A 16432-nucleotide genomic window follows, 5' to 3' on the forward strand; every position below is an offset into this window, starting at 1 on the left:
TAACCCATTCCCGACTGGCTGGACATTACACTTGAGTCCAGGCATTTCATGCGTTGAATCTTTTCTGTACGCCTGCGTTTCTCTGCAGCTCCAATTGCCTGACCTGTAACAAGGAGCTGATCCATAAACATTAACAGTTAAGAAGTAAATGAGCCGCCATGTTCGCCAAACAACCTGTCAGCGTCTGTTCCCTATCGGCGTCTGTTCCTCATCGCGTTTCACTGCTTAATTTAAATACTGAGAAGCCTGAAAGGAGCCGGAATTCCTGTCACATATTTAGTAAAAAAAAACTGTTTCTGCAGCAAAAATAGATTTAGTAGAATATTGTCAGTTGAATGCTCTATTGTCTGAGAACGGTCACTGGCGCTTATTAACCTTTAAGGGGATACCTGCCTCTATCAGTCTGTATCTACAAGTCTCTGGGAACGACAGTGATACAGACCCGTAGACCACGGTAACGAGGCGGTGATAAGTCTCCTAAAATGGGTTCCAAAACAACACTTTTTCCATTCTCTATATACTGTACAAACCACATGATGATTCTTAAAGCAGTTTTTAGAAAAAGAAGATTTTGCATCACAAAAGGGCCATTGAAATATAATTACATGGAAGCTCTGGGGTAATATTTTCACAAACAATACCGTGTTATCCAGAAAACGCCGACTGAAGTATGAAAATAAAAATTTATTTGAAAATGATGAAAAAAGGTAACCGTGCGCTGCAGGCAGGGCCACAAGACACATCTGGGAATGTTTATTCAGAGTGACAGGAGGACAAAGAAATAAGATACAAGAAAGAGGATTTCAATTACAGAGACCATGATTGGAGCTGGCGATAAAGGAGAGGCAGGTGGTGCCTTCCTACAGGGACAAGTGCAGCTTTTTATTCAACAAAATGACGTGAAAACATACAATCTGTGTGTCACATGCCATCAGCCTGCCAGTTCTCTGGGTACATTAATGAAAACCTCTTGAAACCCGATAAGACGGAAAATAAACGTGATATGAAAATTATACAGAAGACAAATAAAAAGTGACTTTCTCTATTATTATTGAACCGTTAAAAGCAGGAATGGAAAATGTAAAAAAAGCCTGCTTTAGAGATAAGGAAAGACCCATAGGATTAATAAACGTGTCTATGGTGGCTACTGATGATTTGGAGCAGAAATGTGGAAATATACCCAATAACACATTTAAAAAGCAACTTTCACCAATGAGAACTTGACAAAATGGGACAACGATGGCGCAAGCACTCAAAGGGCAAATCATTATTTATACTCTCAGATCCGTCTATAGATAGTGTTAACATATTCCTCTCACATGCCCAGAAATTGAATTATTTGTGAATATTATTCTGTGTAATAGAGAGATCTCTCAGTGATAAGAAACATTTGCACATTAATCACATCTGTGAATATTTGTAACACATTGTAACACAAACATAATTGCGTCTTGTGGATGGAAATGTCCCGCTAGTTACAGACTCTCGTGTCACTTTGCTTATTATTGTAACAATCATTGGTTTATTTTTAATTACACACTAAACAGGTTACAATATGCTTGACATTTATTGAAGGGAACACATTTTCTTCCCATCAGATGTTCGTTTCTCAGAAATAAATCGGGCAGTTTGTCCTTTCTAGGCTCACTCTATGGACAGGACCACTGGGTCAGTACCAGCATTAGGGGCCAGAACTACTTGGCAGCTTTTACACCAGGACTATAACTTCCATAGAGCAAGAGGGGCAGCTGCTTGGGCATTCTGGTGGCAGTGCCCCTGCACCCGTTTGTCTTTCTTTAACTTCCAAAAGCGCATATGATATCAGCATGAGGTAGAACCCCAATCATGGCTCTCTATTACATGTGTTAGAGTAGTCTGTGGTGCCACAATATTTCTGGGGAGATTAAAAGTTATAGACCCTGGAGTGTATCTGGGCAAAATTGGTATTTTGTTGAACAGATCTATCACCATAACGTCTGTATTTCATTGTTTGTGGGTTTTATTGAATGGCATGTTTTGAACAGACGGCTCCCTCTCTCTTACCAGTTAATGCCACGGCTAGAACCTTCCAAGCAGAGTGAGCAGCTCTCGGTGTATTGGGGTAAATGTGATAAACCAGCTTTTTCCCTGGGATCGGGCATTTAAATGTTATTTACAGAATTAAGTGTGTAGGTTTTACTTAATTCCCCTCTCTGGAAAGATTTGCCTTGAAGCAAAAGCGTCTTCTCCGTTCTTCTGCCTTTTTCTAGTGTGAAAATACAAGTTTCATCATTACCGCTGTTATCTGAATTATCCGCAGACCTGCATTCTCATCAATAGTCCACAAATGCGTCTCTGTAAAGGAACAGCGAATCCAACAGAATCTCAATGCCAGAGCCAATCAATTGAAAACAGCTTTCTTCTGTGAGTTTATTTTGAATGTGGGTTCGACCACAAAATTAGGATTTCATTGGGACCTAAGAGTCCATTTTTCTGGGAGCAGGCTTTTTTAAATAAATTCCTGCTCTCAACCAGAAAGCATTCCCTGCCCCTCTATCTCAGAACTAAGATTTCGGGGGCTACTTGGTACGTGGCCTCCAGTCAATCAGAGACCCGAAGTCTATACTCAGAAGATCATTTCAGCTAATTAGCCAGATTGAAGTTTAATGAACTGCTGCAGGAGGCGCACTGAACTTCCACATTGGTCACAAGTCCATGAACAAACCGAGGGCTGGTTTCCCTGTGGAAAGCAATTGGGGTTGATGACGTGTACAGAAAAATGGGGGCATCTGAGTTTAGCATCTGTCCCACAGTAAATAGCAGCCATAACTCAATAAATGACCAGTCGTTCCATAAGAAATTAGTCGCTCCACATTCATTGAGTAGTCACTCGACACTCAATGAGTAATCAGTCAATATGGCTCTGAGTACTCATCTGACACGTACCCCATTAACCCGTTGAGTTTTGCAGGAGATTGAATCAGATTTCAATCTTGATTCATTAAATTAAATGAGTTTTATTTCAGGATGGTATCTTTCTGAAATCCTGGTTTGTGCCGAATAGCTCCCTTGTTGCATCTGCGCAGATCACCCTGGATTACTCTGGAGCCCGCGGGGGACTCTCAGGGACGTAATGACACCAGTTTGTATGCAGTAACACATCTCTGGGGTTAACTTTCATCATCACACAACTCTCAACCCACTCCAGTAAATCCGCGATCGCACAAAGCCACTCCGCACACATTATTTTGGCTCCGAGCTGCATCTCTGTGCCACACGTGAGGATATTGACTCATGTAATAAAATCATTGCGTTCTAATTATTGGCCCTAAATTGTTGAAGTCAATGGAGTGTCAGCATTTCTGACCTGTCCAAATACTTTATAACTGAATACAAGAAGCTGGTACCTATTTCATCTTAACAATTTGAATGCCACTGGGGCATACAACACACCATAACAGCATCCCCGGATCTAGAGAAATCAGCTTAAACAATAAAAACGAACTTTATAAATGGGACAGACACGATTACCCTAAAGAATTCTACAAGCAGCCTGGTTAATGACCTGCTTTCGTTTGTACAAACGCTGAAACCCAGAGAATATAGGAAGTTATTGAGCGTAGAATTGACATGAGAGTCACACTCAACGTGCTTCAATCTTCCTCAAAAACAACTATTTGAAATTTTTTAAAATAAGCACTTTCCTTATGAATATTCAACACAAGTGTCTGGCTTACTCGGAACTGGTTATTCCCATTATATCATTAAGTCGAAGGAAGGTTTCTTTTTATCTGTTTATTTAAGCTAAGATGCTTATCCTCTGCCTGGAATTGGCATCAAAAGCACTTTGTTCTTGCAAACGGAGGACAGAGAGAAACTGCCTCCACTCACAGAACAATTTCCCCAGAAGTGCCGCAGAGATCCACGGCTGTCTGTACCTGCAATGAGCAGGGATTACTGAAGCTGCCCCTGTCCTCTCATTAAGGTGCCAGGAGTGAGAGTCACTGAGCTGCCCCTCTCCAGGGAGCGTTATTAATCCAATAATTAAACATTTATTGCAGGCAGCACCTGCTTTCTGCCCTCCCATGGGGCAGCAGGACACAGAGGGAGGAGTGAATGGGAAGAGAAGGCTCAGATGAGTCCTGGTCTCAGAGCTGTGAATGTCTCAGCATCTTCTGCTCTCTCTGAAGTTATTCCCAAATCCTCTGGATTGCTGACACATGCCTGGACATCCTGACAGCTTGCAAGAAGAGGGGGTGCACCTGCCTATACATCCAAAAGAGGGGGTTCTCATCTCCACCCTTAATGCACAGCAAATGGGGTGACCAATTCTACCCCCCAGACCCAATTCACAGCTTCCAGGAAAATTGTCTTTTTACATCTTTACAGTCGTAGCTAAAGAAGGTCCTGTTTTGCCCAAACTGTCCAGTAAAGAGGGTGATGTGCCCACTTGAAGCATTCTATAGAAGGGGTCCCACACTATTTATCCCAAACAGTTCAAGGGGTCCTGTCTACTCCTTATACAGAGGTCTCTGATCGGCCAGCTGCTTCTAAAAAAGGGGATGATCTCTGCTAGGCTCTCTCAGCCTCCAGAAGAAGAGGTGATCAGCCTGACTACACCCTCCAGAAGAAGAGGTGATCAGCCTGACTACACCCTCCAGAAGAAGAGGTGATCAGCCTGACTACACCCTCCAGAAGAAGAGGTGATCAGCCTGACTACACCCTCCAGAAGAAGAGGTGATCAGCCTGACTACACCCTCCAGAAGAAGAGGTGATCAGCCTGACTACACCCTCCAGAAGAAGAGGTGATCAGCCTGACTACAGCCTCCAGAAGAAGAGGTGATCAGCCTGGCTACAGCTCCGAGAAGAAGGGGTGATCAGCCTGGTTACAACCTCCAGAAAAAAGGACTGATCGTCCTGACTACAGCCCCCGACTGATTCTTACCCCCAGACATTCAGATAAAGGGTTGACTCTTGAGTCGTCCTGCCCCAGACCTCATCATGCTGCGGTACCTGCTGAAGACGCTGCTGCAGATGAACCTTTTTGCAGAGTCTATTCCTGGGGAAAATGCTAATTCAACAGACCTCTTCTTGGGGTTTAACTCGTCCTTCCCTGGCTTCAATGAGAGTTTGATAGATTTCACCAGCCTGAGTTCCTTCAATGGTAAGAAACCCATTTACAATCCCATTATTGCATTCACATTCATTTAGTGAGCATTCACTCACCTTACATGCAGTAACTACTCTGAATTTACCAGTTTTCATTAAATCAAAGCTAATATTTGTAAATGTGCAGTATTATAGTATATTATTAAAAAAACAAAACATACATTGTTACCTTTTGTATTTGGTAATATTTTGCGTAAATTTACATGGTGATAAATCTTTGGATTTTGCCCCAAATCCTGCATTGCTTTATTATTTAGGGTTTGGATATTAATGTGCCACCCATGGCCAGAGCCATAATGTGTTATTTGCTGAATTGCCATCACTCTGAAGCATTGCTGTATAGAGGTTGTGCCCCATCATGTATGTTCTGGCTCAGGATGTTGTATAATATGGCAGATCTCATCCAGACGGAGCTGCTAATGCCACCGCAGGGCTAACCACAGGGGTCAGATAAGTGCCACATGCATGCGCAATGCAGCCCCCATTACTGTGAGTTCAGCGTGTACCTGCTGCAAATATCTCATCGCAAAATTGCATTATTATATTATATTTTTTTACCTTTAACATATTCAGTGCCTTCCAATGTGAAATCGTTCTCTGTCTAATTATTATTGTTTATTATCTTTTTTTTTTTTACATAATAAAACTCAGTAGTAACAAATCCGGTAACCGGCACCGAGCACTCTGTCTGTTTTGTTTGCGTGTAAAGCCACTTTTTGTATGTGCCAGATATCTCACGATATATTAGTATCCCCGAAAGTCCACGTGGCACAGCGTGTTTGGGGGAGTGTCAGGGGTCGGGTTTTGTGACGCAGGTGCATTAGGTATCGGCGTGTTTGGCAGAGCTGACACGGTGTTTCTTTCTTTGCCTATAACATTAGTGGATGTGAATTGTCACTTTGTTCCCAGCTGCCTGGGGCTCCCTCTAGTGTCCGGGGAGTTTCTGATGACGTAGGTATAGTCTTTAGCCGAAGTTGGTACCCTATATTGGCCAGCATAGCGCAAGATGTAAATAGACCTGAGCTTTTGGGACCTCAGAGGTCCCTCCTACAGATGTGCACGGATGCAAAGACAATCGTTTATCTTAAAGTACCTGCACATTGGTCTTTTTTTGGGGACTTCACACGTGTCCGTGCAGCTGCCTCATGTCTTTTAGAGTCTAAAGAAGCTTGTATGTTAAAAAAATTAATCAAGTTATTGGAGTGAGGTCTCCCACCCATCCTATCGCGAGAATTATGGATTTTCAGAACAGAAGAGGTTGTTTTGCAAGGCTAAGTCTGTTAAATGGCATTACGGATATGGGCAGCGCATGATAAGGCCGGTTTATAAGCAGAATCTCCTCCTGTGACTGGCTGGACCTTTCTTACTATTCAATCAGTGCGTCGCAGTTATCGTATGATGGCACAATCACACAAGCCAGAACTTGCCTTACCGATAAACCTCACAGGCCGTCCGGGAGTTTCACAGAGGGGTGATCCAGAACCCTAAGATTTAATTCACCATGTTTAAGTGATTATTTTTTATGACTGCTCGGGGTAGAAAGTTGGTCTATAGGATTCAATGTCTCCATAACAAGGTCCAGATGCAAAGTGCTGTAGAAAAGCTGCTCCGGAAACTGCGCTGTGAGTGGACTGCAATGTGTATGGGTTAATTAGTGGCTAACTTGTGCCCCCTCTCTGTAAAGCCCAGTATTAAACATATCACTTTTATCATATGGTCAGGTTCTGATGCTGCATGCTGGGGCAATTTACTAAAACAATAAATGTTTCCAAATCAGCTAAATACAAAGATAATCCATAAACAGGCTTCCTTTGGAGGCATGTTGTGTGTCATACAGTCACATAGACCTTTGATAATAATCTTATTATGTGTGATTTTTAATCACAGACACAATAGGTGCAGAATATCAAAAAAGTTAAGTATTATAAATAAGTAAGATGTTAGATTTTTGCAGACCTTTTTCTTCTATTGCCCTGCCAAAGGGGCATCATTTAGACAAATCGACAGGCATAGCAAACAGCGCCACCCTGACATGACAAGGCTGGTGTAGGTACTGCAGAAACTCTCAGAAATTCTTTATTACCGTATTTGCTCGATTATAAGAGGGGACCTGGATCCTTCTGTCTCCCCCCCCCACCCCACACACACTTACCGGTGCTTCCGATTTCCTGCTGTATACCGGGGCAGCGGGTTGACGTCCACGCGATCCGCGTAGACAACTTACGCTGCAGCCGGAAGGAGGTGTTGCTAGCAGCGGGGGTTGTCTGCGTCCATCGCGCAGACCTTCCCCGACTGTCAGAGATCAGAGTTCCCGGTGCGAGACAGAAGGAAGACTGCTGCCCCGGTATACAGCAGGAAATTGGAAGCACCGGTAAGTGTGTGTGGGGTGGGGGGGGAGTGTTAAATGGGGGGGAGACAGAAGGAAGACTGCTGCCCCGGTATACAGCAAGAAAATTGGAAGCCCCGGTAAGTGTGTGTGTGGGGGGGGGGAGTGTGAAATGGGGGCATAGGGCATTTCTGGAGGCAGAGTGCTCAATGAAATGCCTTTTAACCCCCTGAACGCCACTCTGCCTCCTGAAATGCCTTATACCTCCCTATATTCCACTCTGCCCCATAATATGCCTTTTAACCCCCTAAATGCCAGAGTGGCATATAGGGGTATAAGGCATTTCTGGAGGCAGAGTGGCACATAGGGGGTTAAAAGGCATATCATGGGGCACAGTGGCATATAGAGGGTTAAAAGGCATATCATGGGCCACAGTGCCATATTGGAGTGGCAAGCTTGGGGGCAGATGTGCGTAACTGGGGGGCAGGTTGGAAAATACAAGGAAATAAAAACAAAAAAATATTTTTCTCAATCATAGCTTTTATTAAAAAAAAATAGTTTACATGAATTAACATTTACTGGTAAAACGTTTTTCCTTTAGGGTCGTCTTATATTCAGGCTTTTTCTTTTTTTCCTAAATTAATATTCAGATTTTGGGGGGTCGTCTTATAATCAGGGTCGTCTTATAATCGAGCAAATACGGTAATAATAATAATTTCCACTTATTGAACATTCTTCTACATGACTTTTGACTAATTCATGTATCTTTTACCAAAAAAGGGAAAGGTATAGTCCCAGTATGCGATTTAGTTGTATGTTGCGATGAGTGATTAGTGAACTTTTTATGGAGTCTCGAAAGCCGCAGCGAGCCCAGCATGGAGGAGGCGCTGTATAAATAAAATGATGTCTAATATATTATTTGTGAAGTGTAGTCACCAGCATAAGCTCTATAATCTCCTCCTGCAGCTGAGCCTGCGTGGGACAGACGGTTAGAGCTTATTTATTATTTTTACACATCTGGAGCCAAATGTTAATCTCACTTATTTTTCAACCAGTTTTACCCTCAGCCATGGGGAGTTAAACCTCTTATTACTGTAGGACACTGACCCCTGGCACTCCTCCACCGTGATGCAAAAAATACATTGAAACAGAGAGATGCTCTGAGTTGGGGGTCATATATTTACAAAGAACACAAAACCATCTCAATGTGCGCAGTTATAAAACCCAGTGTGACCAGCAAAGAGGAGCGGGTGCTGGGCTCCTGCAGGTAAGTGCCCCTTTAATGTATTCTCTACCCACCCCTCCACATGATTAAAGGCAGAAAAAACACAGGGTGATGGTGTCAAGTGTTCCACGCATATGCCATGAAAATAGTGATATGAAATTAAAAGCCCAATGACAAAATTACAGCAATTTCCAGGCAAGCAGCAGTGAATGTAAGAAAATCTCCCACACCAAGCGAACACCCAGCAAAGCAGGAAGGTTGGGACCGGCGTCACAGTTTGAAGCAGCTGTGTAATGATGTCACAGCCTACGTCACCAAACAAATATCAGGCACAGAACACAAGAAAATGTTCCCCAATTGCAAAATTTCAAAAATAACAAAAATGCCTCCTCCTACTTATTAAAGTTAAATCTGCCCTGTGGGCTCTGCAAATATTTAGAATTATACATTCCTTGAACAACGTGTTTGTATGGCGAATGAGTTACACGTTTTCTGGAGTAAATCTAATTTATGTCCTAATAATGTGACCTTAATGTGTCACATGGATAAATACAAATAGGGTAAAAAAATAAAGTGTAATTGGCTTAAAAAACAGGAATGAAGTTATGAGGTTTAATATCTGTCTTTTGACAAAATATTGACAGCTCTTCGGAGGACAGGACCATGGATTAGATGTCCTTTCGGCATGTCATTAAAACGTGGAACAAAAGGTTTATTTGGGTCCTTTGTGAACTACAAGAAGAAGGGGCTGATTACAGCCACGGAGAGAGCTCACTGCCTGACCTTTCACAAAATATTTCTTTTCAGGCTCCTGCCGAGATTTATTGATTATTTTTACAATACCAATCATTAACCCTTGAGCAGACAGTCTTAACGCATGCTGCAGAAAGAGCTTTGATTCAGAATTTTTTATCTACAGCAATGTCTAGAGTTAAGGACATTGTAGGATGCAAATTTAAAATCCTTGTACTAACATATAAGGCCCCACATAACACCCCCCCATAACACTGCTCCCCATAACCCCCCATAACACTGCTCCTCGATATATTTCTGCCTTCATAAAAAAGACTCCCCTACTCGATCCTTACGTTCTTCCTATGGGCTGAGGCTCTCCTCCTCACTTATCACCTGTTCTTTTCCCATCTACAAGATTTCACTTGTGTTGCCCATTACCTCTGGCATCGACTTCCACCAAACCTTCATTTTTCACCCACCCTCCCAACATTCAAGAAACATCTCAAAACCCACTTCTTCATAGAAGCCCCCCATAATGTCCCTGTCACTGATACCTCCTGCACTCCCTTTCACCCTTTCTCTGTGCCTTATACCCCCTACTTCTCACCCGTCTCTTTGCCTTATGTTTGTCACCCTATTCCTTCAAGATTGTAAGCTTGCGAGACGAGCCTTTCCACCTAATGTATCGGTTGGTCTTAGTCTGTCAATTATTGTCTTGTCAGACCCCCTGAATATATCTATTGTATTAAGCGCTGCATACATTATTGGAGCTATATAAATAAAAGATAATAATAACGCTCCAGGGAGCTGTCATGAAAATCCATACATTTCAAATTTCTAATACATTGCTCAGAAATTCTGTTGAAATTAAAGGTAATAAAAAAGTTACAATATCCCAAATCTGTTTAAATGTTATGTTTTAATCATGGAAATAAGACACTGCAGGGAGTAGAACTGAGCACCGTAACAGATGGTTACACCGTTACTGTAACGGCAATTCCACCTGTTGGCAGTCAGGAAATTTCATGTGTTAAATATATTTATTAGTGAGTAAGCAAGTTCTCCTCTGGGATGCTACCTGGTGTGTGCCGTCCTCGATGCTGACATTGCTGTCTGCAGATTCCTGTAGTTGCAGATTTGCACTTTACAAGCAGTGATAAGAAGCAGGAGGCAGCTGTTAAACTGGAAGGTTGCAGCTATAAGAAGCTGCAGACATTCAATGCAGAACCAAACGTGAAAGGAACCACCTGAGAAGGTAAGACTGTCTCGTATCGGCCCTATCACACTTTAGTACATTCCTTCTGATCAGTGAGATCACTGGGATATTCTCGTAGAAATAGCTTTCTCTTTATACTAAGTTCTGCAGTGGGAATCTCCCACTAAAGTGCCCCATTAGTATTTACACGACACTGGGTCAACCAGCGCCCACTTGGTGAGATGGTGACTGTTTTTAGGTCTAATGGCAGTCATATAAAAAATGGCTTTGAAGTTTTAGGGCCAGATTTTTGTATTTTACCAGCTAAGCAGTGACCCAGCTTTTAGGGGCTTACAGGGTACCACAAGAGCAGGTCATGATGATAGCCCGGTCACTCTGACCTTAGATCATGCAACTCCCAGTTCCTCACTATATCTGCCTACAAGCCTGCTTTAACATAATGTATATTTAAGAGAGAGGAGCTGTGATTGCAGCTTGAGCCCCAGAGCAGGGAAGGGCTGGCAACTTCTAGTCCAGGGGGCAGGTACAGCCAAGTGGCCCCCTGGCCCATTACCTTGTAACATATACACTAGAATACACATGCACTCATTCTTAACACACACACTTGCACATGCACTTACATTAAGACGCATATAGACATTTCCTCACACACTTGCACAAAAGTATACTCAACCTCACACCAGCTGCTCGCAGACTTTGCAATTGCTGCAGGGTCATTTAAGGTAGCATTACCCTCCCTACCTACATAATCATCCACTGCTGAACCCCCTCCCTACCTACATAATCATCCACTGCTGAACCCCCTTCTTACCGAGTCCTCTCCCTGCTGAATCCCTGTCCTAATAGTTAATGCTGGGTGAGGGTTGGTTAGCAGTGGATATAACTCTGTGTATTTCAGCCCAGGATGTGCAAATTAATTAATACCCGGTGAACTTGACTCTTAATACAAATACCAGCCTCAGTTTGCAGAATAGGAAAAAATATATACATTTCAGTCTTTATAAGGAAAGGTGTGTAAATGTGTTAAAGGTAAATTATTTAACCCTGTAAGTGCCTGAGTGCTTGCTATGTTTAGCAGTCCCCTGCCTGCACTGTGTTCTGGCACAGAGATAGTTAAATGTTTGCGGTGTAATGTACCAGACTTTAATGGCCGTGAAGTGGCATTCAAAGCCCTGTCCTGATTGAGATGAAATTGCTTCTTGTGGCAAATGCTGCTTCTCTCTTGTTTACTGATAATTGATTTTCAATGTCTGATTAAACGATTGTCATTCAAATGGCTTTGACTTTGAGCGATTGCAATCAGTGGCCGGTGAAGAGCTCTCTTCTTGGCGATATCCCCCCCCGGGGAGGTGACAGTGACAATATTGGACAAAGAAGGGACTTGTTTGAGTGGAAACACTGATTAGAATGAAGTCATCTGCAGAATATGTAGATCCAGGAAAGGCAGATAAATATAAACTGAGAACACTGGCTGCCACCTCATCAGATTCATCACGTGCGGGGTAATTTACAGACAAGCTGATTTTTACCCAGAAACCAAACATGCGCTGATTAGTTCAATCGTATTCAGTGTAGGTCATCCCAGATTTCAGTCCAGAAGCCATGAATTACTCCTTTCTCTTGTCTGATAATCTTATGGTATTAATTTAAAAAAACATAAAAGGTATAAATCTTTATTTGGACACTTAATCAGAATAACTGACTTGGTACCAATAAAAAAGATGCTTTAAATGATTTTTGATCTGTATGCTTGATAGGAATGGATAAAACAGATACAAAATTGTGATCTGTCCAAAGGAACCTCAAGATATTTGGATAATCTCTTCATGGTACTATGGCACTTCCATTTGCCGATGGGGAAGCGTTTTCCTGTTGCACTTTCTCTTGCGAGGACTTCTGTTACAGGGTCACCGTACCCAAGGCTGGGTACCCCTGTTTGAGGGCTGAGGAATCACCAGTCAGTCCCTCATACGGATCGCACTCAGCTATCCACGGATCATCCAGACCACCATTCGTAGTAAACCAAGAAGAACTCTCTTTATTACAAACACACAGAATTTATATACAATCTCAATGCAATGTGTACCGAACCCAACCCCCAATCCCATCAGCCACATCCCATCACAAATCCCATCAGTATACAGGGGATGTATCAGGTGAGGGGATTACAGAATACAATGGGTTCCCCCACCTGTGTTATCCCCCCTGTAGTGCGGGTGCCGTCTGGGCAGACAGGGCTGTGTTGGCTGATTAAGAGCCCCAGCCAGATTATAGGATCGTCTCTTTGAAGGCTGGGGCTGAATCCACATCAGTCTCTGGGCCGGTTACACAATAAACACAATATAATATATTACCGGGTCACAGTATACAGAACCGGACACAAAAGTGCTCCGTGACCCGGCTAAACTTCATATGACATATGAGCCAGCTAGCCTGGCCCTGTCACAACTTCCCTCCCCAGCGTGGCTCCCTGTTGGGATAATTGTACACTGACAGTATTTGCCGACACAGATAAAGAAATGTGACATTGATGAGGAGATGGAGGGGAAAGTCAGCTCTAGAAGAAAACGCTCTAATTTATACCTAAGAAGAATTATAATGTACCTTGTAGGTTTCCATAAATTATATCCCAGACACATAAGTACAGATTCTTAACATGTTCCATATAGAGCTGCTTTATAAATAAATACATATTATGCTAATTGGGATATTTAACTTAAATTGAATCCTTTACAAGCCGCTGGCTTTCACTGGGTGTGATAGATAGTAATTGGTGTGTAAGGAGCACATAGCGCTGTGCGCTGATTACCCCGCTTTTGCTATTGAAGAAGAGACGTGGATAACACGCTACCCATCAGTAATTAGTATGTTTAACCCAAATATTTACACATACGTTCCATATCCTTTGCGGAAATAAAAAAAACAAACAAATTAAATGCAATTTGATAACAACTGACATGGTTAAGGTTAGGCATGGAAATTGCATTGGGGGGCTCGCAGTCTTTTATGGGGTCTGTGCCATCTGATTCTGGGGTTCAGGTCTTATCCTAACCAATGATTAGCAAGCCCGGAGGGAGTCTATGGAAGGGGGGATACAGTGACTTTGTGTTTTCATTGCTAATTAATTTGTAAATTTGGCATTTGGTAAATTAAGATACTGCATGCTGGGCTTTTTCTGCTAAAGGGTCATGGCTTATTAAGCCAGACATATTAAATGAAGCCCTTTGGCCTCCCCCTAAACATATTGACTAGTACTGGACCATCTGCTCAATGGACTCCACAAATAGATAATTCACAAATCAACCCTTTAAGGGCTCAAATGGCTGGCGTTCACAGGTAACTGAATAGCATTAGTGTTCTGCGGCAAACATATTTTCAAAAAACGAGTCTGATTTTGTAAAATATTATATGTTAGTATGTTGTGATTAATGACAGCGACGTGTTTACTAACTGGAGCACTTACGTTCAAATCAGCTGCAATACTTAAATATTAATAGAAATTACACAGTAAATATAGTCAGTTTTGTATAAAAAGTGATATAGGGGCAAAGTGTGGCCCCTCATATGCAGCTATAAATATAAATATGTTTATGGTTAAAAACCCCTTCCCATCTGATATGGATTAAAATGAGATATGTCACTTGTTTAATGTGAATAAAGCAAATTTACATAAAGAGAGAACAAATAATTATATTTTACCAGTAACTGAGTGTGTTCTAGTCTCAGGCGCTTTTTACAGGATGGAAATAATTTCAGAGATTTATTAATGCTGGCAGAACTGCGCTGCGTTAAATAATAATCAGTGTCACCCCTTTTATTTAGCTGGTTTAAGACTTTCAGCTTCTGCAGATGCTAACGGGATCTACTTGGTGGATGGTTTGGGCCAGGACCAGCAGGGTAAAGGTGCCATCCATGCCCCCCCCCCATCTCCTATCCTCTGATTCTCTACCAGTTGAGGAGATAGTTGGGTAATTGAAATAACATTAATCATTTGACAAGGCATGGATCCCAGCCCTATATCACTCCCCAAGGCTGGTTAACTAACCTCTACCCCACTGCACATGTAGTGGCTAAAGAGCGGTTGATCATCACTATAGCAGGGAACTCTCAGGATTTTTGTCCCAATCTTATGGTCTTGGGGTGAAGGGGCAAGATCTAACTTCTGGGATCATATGCAAGACTCCCAACTGGTTATTTTGCTTCCAGTATGTTATGGGTTGATATCCCTGCTTCAATGAAGGTGACTCAATGAAGTGTATATTTAAATAATGACAAGTCAAGTTTTCCACAAAGACTGATATTAGAGCTATTTGGGTAACACATTTGGCCATACACAAAATGTTTGCAATGGGCTATTAAAGGGTTAATGTTTTCTCAGGGTGAGCTCATTTAGAAAGTTCCCAGGTATGATCATCACCCCCCCCCCCTTGAGTCCCGAGCTTCCCTGTTTAATTTTTTGAAGTTCTTCCTTTTCCCTTTTGTGTTTTTTAACAATATGTATTGCTGGGGGTGTTTTTCTTTTTAACAAATGTTGCATATTTCGAGTAAGGACATGCGAGTTCAATCATCTCACTCTCGTACCAATCTTCAAAATTTTAAGTTGTATGCCATATTAGTAAATATATGCAGGTAATTTTAGCTAGCATGCGACTGAAATCGAGTCTGGCCGGTCAAGTTTCAATAATTGCCCTTCCAGTTGGTCAGGGCAGCTCAGACAGGGCAGAAACAAACCGACATCGGAAAAGTGGCATCTTCTGACAATGACACATTGAAAGCTCCCCATATGGGATATTGTGTGTCTGAAGATTGCATTTCCACGCTCTTAACTTTATACACCACTCAGCAATGGGCATGGGATAAATAGCCAAATCCACCTTTTGGAAGGGGTATCCACATACTGTACTTTTGCCCATATAGTGCATGTGAATTAACATATACAGAATTTAACCCTTCCTGTGCTAAAGACTTCCAAGTCAGTGCTTTCAAAACCGCATATACTGTATAAGGTAGTAGAAATGATTTTTTTTTAAACCTCTTTTTACTGCATTGTTCCCCCTAAACCTGCTATCTCAGTGTTTCTCATCAAATCTTTAATTCCTCCCCATTTAGTGGCCCTTGTTTGAATTTGTGAAACGAGAAGTCTGCCCCCTGGTGGTTGCCCGACAAATTGGGTTTATTGTCTGCAAGACGGTTTATTTTTGTGGTCGGATGATCGCCCTCTTGCCTGTCTGGCAGATCCCATCAGTGATTGAAATGGAAGATGTTAAACAGGCGCGTCGGTTGCGCCCACAGAATGCGGCTGCAGTTTATTTATCACAAACAGCTGCTCGGATAGTAAACCCGTCACTTCTCAGCCTCATAATGAAAACCTGTAATTGCATATGAATCGGCACGTGTCAAGGGCTGAGAATAAACTTGAAGTGGCAGGTAGTGGATAGCAGCGCCGTATACCCGCAAAACCTGGATTTAGAAATGAATAGGAAATGAATTCCCAGACACAAGCCGCAATATATTGAGCAGAGGGCTCAATGAAGCTGTTCTCATGCATGCGGCAAAGTCCAATCCCCCGGTCTGGCGTAGAATGCAAATCAGCACCAATACCCCAGCCTGCTAGAGACAACAGATTCTGTCTAAATCCTGAACCCGAAGCCCAGGCGCACGTCTGCTCAGCGCTCACAGGGTTAATGTTATTCTGAGGCTTTATTTTTATCACAGGCTGAATCCAGATATTTCTGTCTGGGTTTAGGATATGTGGCACATGCCGGTTACTGGGTTTAGAATG

At 42.4% G+C, this 16432-nt stretch overlaps 1 protein-coding gene across 1 annotated transcript in view; it reads left to right on the plus strand.

Annotated features, from left to right (window-relative positions):
* Positions 1 to 4980: 4980 nt before the first annotated feature.
* Positions 4981 to 16432, plus strand: part of LOC149271641 (roundabout homolog 2-like) — a gene marked incomplete at its 3' end in the record, with an annotated part of 85943 nt that continues 74491 nt past the window's right edge. Inside the window, exon 1 of the mRNA XM_089507257.1 lies at positions 4981 to 5143. Within this exon, the coding sequence (XP_089363383.1) occupies positions 4981 to 5143 (163 nt within the window). The remainder of the gene's footprint in view (positions 5144 to 16432) is intronic.

The sequence above is a fragment of the Sceloporus occidentalis genome, unplaced genomic scaffold, assembly GCF_023333645.1.
Source record: "Sceloporus occidentalis isolate IW3139 unplaced genomic scaffold, rSceOcc1.0.p SCAF_481, whole genome shotgun sequence".
Classification (NCBI taxonomy): Eukaryota; Metazoa; Chordata; class Lepidosauria; order Squamata; family Phrynosomatidae; genus Sceloporus; species Sceloporus occidentalis.